At 44.4% G+C, this 7,869-nt stretch overlaps 2 protein-coding genes across 2 annotated transcripts; one reads left to right on the top strand and one right to left on the bottom strand.

The window, feature by feature from the left end:
* Nucleotides 1-4,907: 4,907 nt before the first annotated feature.
* On the top strand, nucleotides 4,908-5,854 carry PHALS_02541 (Protein of unknown function DUF3228; the record flags this gene model as incomplete). Its single annotated transcript, XM_024716940.1, has 4 exons — nucleotides 4,908-5,064; nucleotides 5,139-5,265; nucleotides 5,328-5,462; nucleotides 5,533-5,854. 4 exons carry the CDS (start codon nucleotides 4,908-4,910, stop codon nucleotides 5,852-5,854), a joined length of 741 nt encoding a protein of 246 aa, XP_024582488.1.
* A 192-nt stretch (nucleotides 5,855-6,046) lies between these two features.
* Nucleotides 6,047-7,432, bottom strand: PHALS_02540 (dnaj heat shock n-terminal domain-containing protein; the record flags this gene model as incomplete). The annotated part of the gene is made up of 1 exon (XM_024716939.1): nucleotides 6,047-7,432. The coding sequence occupies one exon, from the start codon at nucleotides 7,430-7,432 to the stop codon at nucleotides 6,047-6,049; it is 1,386 nt and encodes a 461-aa protein (XP_024582487.1).
* Between the last annotated feature and the right edge of the window lie 437 nt (nucleotides 7,433-7,869).

The raw sequence follows: 7,869 nt of genomic DNA, 5'->3' as shown, positions 1-7,869 counted from the left end.
TGTTGGATACTTCACTGGATACTTGGCTGGCGTACGAAATCACAACTTGCGCTATCTGCCCGCCAAAATCGATAATACCGGCGATTAATGACTAGTATCCGCTGGTGAAGACATACGCTCGTAAAGCTTATTGGCAACGCTTATTGCGCTCAATCTCCCCGCTTGTTGAGATGCGGACTCCGTTTGCTTATTCATACACGGAAGATGTTACAACCCTGGTGGAGCTCGCGACAGTGCTTTTCTTATCATTACTGAACTGTAGTTGGTCCAAGCTATCCAGCTTGCTCCAATGCAAGCAAAGGAGTAACGCAGATTATAATACAGATCATCACATCACGATTATGGATCAGACCGCTCGAAGTTGCTTGCGGCACTGGTGCGAAGGCCTTCAGACCTATGCATGCAATTCTTCCGCTCACATATAAAGCAAAACTGAGGGGCGCGAGAAAGTAACTCTGCGAGAGCTTTCTAATCCCACAGATCAGTACACCTAAAAAAACTTTTCTTCCGTATCTGCCTTCTCCCTCGCAAAAGTGCAAGAAAAGACACCTTCCCTGACTACGTAAAAGCTCAGTTTGCGCATCGTAATACGCTTCCGTCTTTCGCTTTGACCGCCTCGAACTTGTTCGTTGCACCTATTTACAAAGACACCTTTCGAGCTCGCTTCACGACAGCTTACACAGCGCGATTACTGCTGCCACTATCTTAAGCCTCGCTCCTCGTGTCGCCGCCCCGCCTACTTTCCAGTTGACTTTTGCGCCTTTCTACAGACTTTCTTATTCATTTGCTAATTTTTTTACTTGTTTGGTGGGAAACATACGAAATACCTTATAAGGAGTTTTGAGTGCTTTAGTGGCTGAGGACTGAAAATGTCGCGTGTTTCGCATTGCGTAAAATATGCGTAACCTTCCTCTTTGCGTGTTGAAAGCCCTCATAGTATGCGGTTGCATTTTCTACAGTCAGCCTTTTGCGTTATCTTGACTGAGGTGGTCATTCATTCAGGCGTCGGCAGACTAGTTCTCTCTCATTAGCCAAGGCAGCCCGATACTGCGTTGCTTACTCTTCGCATGTATTATTGATCATGCATTCGTGTATTTTACCTTGCAGTTGCGAGTAATATGTTTACTCCTACCGCCATCGTTATGTCTAGCGGCATCAAAGTCGACTTCGACATCAACTGTCTGATCATTTTCTTTAGATTGGGAGACTTTTTAACCGCTACTGTCGTCGCGCCGACCGACAAACTTGGTAAAGCAATCGTATTCAGTACAGCCCTAGGTGCAGCAATGCCAGCCACGGTAGACAAAACTTGTCAACTAGCCGCAAGGGAACCTGGGTCACTTGGGTGCCTAACGACTCACAATTTGGGACAATGTCTGAGTAAAATTAACAAATTAAGCCCGTGGGTTTGCTGCACTTACTGAGGCTCCTACCTGTGGCTGCAAAATCGGCACCGATACGTACCACAAAGTACAGGTAGAACGCAATCATCACCTCTTTTGCATTTGTTAGATAACCTGTAGTTTGGAGACAGTGCCTAGGCTACCTTCAACTTTGCAACATTCACGCGTACATAACCAAGGCGAATCATTTGTATCTTTGTCCGACGAAGCGCTGATGAGGTAACTACAACTTGCAGTTTGTGGTGTGCCCGTCACGATTTGAAAGTGATCCGAGTACGACAGATAAAATTTTCTAGATTTGACTTGTCGTCATGTGATCGCTTCAAATATGCTTTTTTTGAATGGGATGTATCAGAAAGGACCAGATCAGTTCAATTTCTTCCTACGCGCAACTAAGGCCAAGTGCATTTTTGGGAGGAGCGCCCTGTATGCTTTAACAGTGTCAGCTGTTCGTCCGTGCTCTTTGAATCTAACTGTGATCCACTTTGTGAAGTATACGTTGACTTAAAACAAAAGCCTTGATTTGTTTAACTTAGACTCCGCAAATTTATACAGCAAAGCCGCCATCGCCACGGCCTCATCATCGCCGACCATCGGAAATTTCAGATTCCAGCGTGAGTGTACAAGACGGCTTTTCGGACATCAAGCTGTAACGCGTGACCAAAGTCTGGACTCGAGTTGCATTTAACCTAGATGAGCTATCTGTGTAGGTTATACGCAAGAGTCGCGGTTCTGTTCGAACGTGAGCTACTAAAATGCGCATGCAGCTTGATGCCAACCAGAAGGTACACCGAACTGAGAATGCGTTCAACTTACACGAGACGGGACTACTATTAAAGACGTCGGTTAGTTCATCGACTTATCAAGCCTTGTTCTATTTTTCCGGTGTCTCTGATTACTATGATATTCTTCAAGGTAAGGGCTTCGATTTGATGCTGACAACTGACGGGATGATCATTTCGCTTCAGGCGTTCACTACCTTCACGGACCTTCTACTGCCTGCGGAGCAAGCTCGTACGCTAAAAAATATGCTTATTCTCGTTCTTTAAATATCAAGGCTCGGTGTAAGAACTTTGACATGTCATCAACGAATCCACCGAGCTTGACGTACTTCATTCGAAGATGTGTTGGTAACAATTTATGCGCAGCCAACATAGCGCGTCTAGACGGTTTTCTTAAGCTATCGTCAATCCACAAATCGAGCTGTCTTGAGCTCATGTAGTGTATCCTGCGACCAGTGTGAAGCCGATTACGGTTAACTGATTTCAGGATCGCATGTAATATCTCAATGACGAAGACTCTATTTACGTTGCACTTCGCCGAAACTATGTAATAAGATGCAAAATTCGAGCTTCCGCTCTACATAGCGCCATGATTGGCTTGTTTCTGACGAAATTTGAACAAGGTATTCAGGTTTATACGATGAAAAAATCTGTAACTGCTCGAAGTATTACCGCCCTCAAACGACTTTAGCCTTACCTGCTTTTGCTCTGGATTGATCTAGTTCTTCTCTGATTATCTCGAATAAACGCTAGGGTTACAAACGCTTGTGTTCTGATGCGTGTTTACCGTAACAAATATGAAAACAATTCGAACGCTCCTGATGTGTACAGCTGTCTCGTGTTCTCTGTCAAGCAGGACAATATCTAGGCGGTATTTATCAGCAAAATCTTTGACGATAGACTAAGCCGTTTGAGATGAGTGTCCTTGAGATATGATGTATATGTTTCATTGGAGTCTTTATGAAATTAAGCGACAACATATTTGTTTTGCGAAGCTATATCTGCTCGATGGACAGCAGGCACTTGTCTATTCGTGAAGCAATCATACAGGCACCAATTCTGTCGTCATGTATGCTGAAATTTTATTTAATAGTTTGTCCGCGTCGAGAAAGATAATGAAGCTACGCCAGAAAAACTACTTGGTCCAGTTTGTCATGTACCTCGTATGAAGTTCGGTTCACTAAGGGTGTTACTGAGATAGCAATAGTTGATTAAGCAAGAAATCAGAAAAATCGCCAGATGCTGCATGCGGTAGCTTTAACATGTTGATGTCTTTGATGTCTGTGACTGTGGAATTTCAATGCAATATGGAACTAACCAATCTCAACAAAGTGTGCTATCAGCATAGCAAAACCATAACTACACGCCGTGAGCCAAGCACATGATCTCCGTACACATATTAAGCAATATCATGTTGTAAAAAACTAGAGCCATTACACTTGTTTCATGTCTCGTCTACGCTGCAGATCGCAAGCTAATTAACAAAGGACCCACTGACATCACAGCGCGCACTGCTTTTTCAATCCAGGGGTATTGTCGTGCTCGATATATGTAAATCAGTACAGCATACATAAACTTGAAGAAGGGTATGAAGACTCAAATGATACGATGCGGTGCAGTAATACGTCACAGACTGTCTGGATACGACAAGACAGGTGCTTTGCCAACACATCGCTACAACATGTGCTTATGTACGGTAGCGCTCTAAATTGTGAGACCTAGACGTAAGGCAACAGACTGGCCAAGACTCTGTAGCTCACGTTTTTGTTTTGACATCAAGTGAACAAGTTACGCCTGAAATAATCTACACTTTATAAATTATGTCGTCGATGCTTCCGCCTCACACTCAGTTGAAAGTTGCTATGTATTATCTTATTACACGGCTATACCTACTCGGCCCTGATAAGATATTACACTGCTTCATTCCGCTAAAGGTTTTTTTCTTGATTTTAAATCCTTGGTTTTCTTGTACGAGTCGCCATTCCGAAGTCCTTATTGGCTGTTGTCGGTAATATTATGCGTGCAGCCGATGTTTCTTGCATGTCTGGTACGATTACGATTCTGTCCGCTGAGGGGCTCGAACCCACGCCACACAACGTTAGGCCCAGAAGCATTGTCCACTCGACCCACGCCACCGGGTCGACCGCCTCACACTCAACAACTTGCTTATATTGCTTTGCAGCTATTGTCAAAAATGCTAAAATTTTTCTTACCTTATGAAGACTTTCGTCCAGTAGAATCTTTTTGTCATGAACTCGGGTAATGCATATCATTTTATCGCAGTCCTAACTCGTGCTTTCTGCTTCGAATGTGTACGGCACCACGATGTAATCAGCCGACCTTAAGTGAAACGCAAATGTTTTACGGCATTTATACGTGTACTCGGGCTAGCCAATATAGCTTGTTGTTGGATTGATCACGTGCGATAGGACAACAAATTTGGTGTTTCACAAGCAATTTTGCAAATACGAATGTGTATTTTTTAATCATTTGTATCAAAAACTTAGCAGTGGGGCTAATATTTTTATTTGTGCCAAGATTCAGTATCACATATTGTCTAATTGTTAAGACACGACAATTTAATCTTCTTGTCGAGATTGGTTAAAAGTACATTATCCCAAGTAAAAAAACACGCACTGACATTTCATTCGTCGGAGATCCTCATCGCTGCCAGGTCTGCTTACTCCCTTCTTCTCCATCCAGCCATTCAGAAGTCGCTAACATGCTGCTCACGCAATTGCGAACGACGGTAAAAACACGCCACTTCCAGACTCGCGGAATTCTTAATATGCTTGGTGCCGCCACGACAAAGACAGAAAAGGCGGTGGCCGAGACCGTAGAGGCATCATCATCACACAAGCGTGGTGACATCGTGCTCGGTGCGCTTGAATACTCATCTTTTAGTATTTAAACGTATAAACGATAGATGAGCCTAACGCAATGGCCATCGCAGACGGCTTTGCTAAACGCCAGTTTGAGGACAAAACGTATGCAGGTACGTGCCTCGACTACGACAAGGATGAGTTTGTGAAGAAGATCAATGAAATTTACGAGGCAAATGGCAAGAAGCTGGTTGATGGGTACGTTGATATGCGATGTAATGACAGAAAGCAAGTTATGATATGACTTTTTGTTGGTACAGCTATGCGCCATTTTGCAAGCACTTGTTCGTTAAGAACTTTACAGGCGCTCGTCATACTATGGTACCCATTACGCAGGCCAATGCTCACAATGTCATGTCGGATTACGAGGCTCGTACTGAATACGAATTACCAGTGTACGTGATTACTGAAACTAGTTCAATCAGAGCACGTACTGATTTGAGCGAAATTATCTTCACTTTTTAGACTCACCCGTTGGTTCCCGAGCCATAGTGTGACCCCTAGAGTAGCTGAGTTCTTGGACATTATTCTTTACAGCCGTGAACAGATTATAAAAGAGAATGAGGCCATCGATCTACAAGCAGACCCATCTCATCGCGACGTCCCATGGGGTATTGTGGCGATCAAAGCACAAGATGTGGACCATGAATTGCCTATGAAACCGATTACCATGATGCGAAATGCTATTGGCAAGGAACAAGGTGGATCTGGCGTGCCCATTGACCGAGACGAGTACATGAAGGCAGTGGAGTACTGGCGAAACCACGTAGTGATCAAGAAAATGTAGTCTATAGACGAGAGATTCGGATAATCCTTTGGTTTGATAGCTTACTTTGCAGACGAAATGTCGCCTTACTCACTACATGTGCAAAACTAATGGAGCATGCATCGTGTGCATTTAATTATCATGAAGTGTAGTTTATGTTGGTTCTGTATTTGGCTGCAGCGCTGCTACCACCAGTTCAATGGATGTGGAATGCTAGCATGGATTCGTCTTCTGAAAGTCTTCCCAAGCAGTATTAAGAGCTGCGAACACGCGCTCCGCTATCAACAATTGGTCGGCGTTGCGTCCACCTGCTTTATCTGGATGCACGACGATCATGGCTTTTCGATAGTGTTTCTTAACGTCGTTTGGTTGAATGAGCTTGCCCATGTTTACTTCAGTCCACTTGCAGTCTTCCCACATAACTTGATGCATAGTGGACAGCAACGTACGAATGTTCTTAACGCGACCATTATCCTCTCCCCAAGCTTTTAACCTTGGACCTAGTACCGTATTAGCATTATCTTTCATGATAGCCATGTTGCGCACCGCTTCTTCTCGTTTACGCAAATCATCCCGTGCCCGCTCCACATCTCGCTGAACTTGTCGTTCCCGCTCTTCCATTGCACGACGAACTTTGTCGCTCTTTGTTGACTTGTCTACTAAGTTCGGGTTATACACATTCGAACCATCGGCCGTTGACTTCGAATGTGCCTCCATCTCTGCCATTGTCACTGGTCCAACAGTTTGTCCATTGTCATCATCAAACTTGGGTGGATCTACCTGCACACTCTTTGACGGTGAAGATTGAGCAGGTTGCTTTGTACGAGCGGCCAACGGGTCCATCGAGCTCAAAAAGTCCGATGCAGCAGTCACCGGTGTGTCGTTCCAGCCACTGTCGCTCATGAGATTTACATCCTTTTTCTGCGGCGAAGGCATTGGGGCAGCTGTAGAGCCGCGGGGCGATTGCTGACCGCCTGACAAAAAATCTTCTAAATTACCCGGTGCCGTCGATGAAGACCCCAGTCCTGTTCTAGAAACCTTTTTTTCTCCAGATACAGACGAAGACCGACTGGATGAGTTACTATGTTGAGTTTCTGCTCCATTAAGAGTCCGATCCGAGTATTTAGCTGGTCGTCCATGGTCAAACGCTGGCGAGGACGGCTGGTAGAACTCATTGCTTTCACTCAATGGCTGCACAGCCTTAGATGATTGCACACTACTAGCACTATCACCTAAGACACTAGAGCTTCCCTGGCGCTTTGATGACCACTTAAGCACTGGGCGGCGTCGAAAGACAAGACCGTGTTTCTGAGGTCGCTCTAAGCGCAGGAGCTTGCAAATGACACGACCGCTTGCTAATGGGACCTTTTGTTGACTATGAGTGACGTCTAGCCAGTAAAACATGTTGCCTTTACTATTGTTCAGTCGAAAGCGAAAGTGAAAAGCGGTCGGATTGCGAAGAGGAAAACAGCGTAGTACATCAGCAAGCGTCACGTCGGTGTTTGGGGCGACACCCGTTAAGCGAAAAGCGTTAGGATGAGCTCGTTCTTCCCCTTCCTCACCTTGCACGTAATAGAAAACCCATACTCCGCTGTCCATGATCGATGTTGTAGAGTAAAGCACTGCTAGCTGCCCCCTAACTTAGCTAAGAATAGTCTCAGTCCTAACACGTCTTTTCTAGGTTATATATGCATTCCATACTTTTAATCAAATTTCATTCTCCTAACCGCAGTGTAGCCCAAATACCCAAATATTCTTTTGCTAAGATGCATGTTCACAAGCTAAATTGTGTCCGTTTCTAGTATTTTTTTAACAGATAAAAGAAAAAGCAAGAGAATTAACAGCAAGAGCCCAAAGAATCACTCATGATGAACTAGTGCCAGAGCACGTAATTCTGAACAAACGCCAGTTTAAGTAGAATATCCCGACGCTAGGCAAGTACTGTAATCCTGTGTACAAAATTGGTAGAATTGTATGCGGTACACATGTAAGAAATTCACATTACAATTGGTGTTTGCGCGAATATATTTTTAAGT

The sequence above is a fragment of the Plasmopara halstedii genome (assembly GCF_900000015.1).
Source record: "Plasmopara halstedii genome assembly, contig: Scaffold_2061, whole genome shotgun sequence".
NCBI lineage: Eukaryota > Oomycota > Peronosporomycetes > Peronosporales > Peronosporaceae > Plasmopara > Plasmopara halstedii.
Note: the sequence above shows the minus strand (reverse complement) of the source record. Positions and strands in the feature narration are given on the sequence as shown.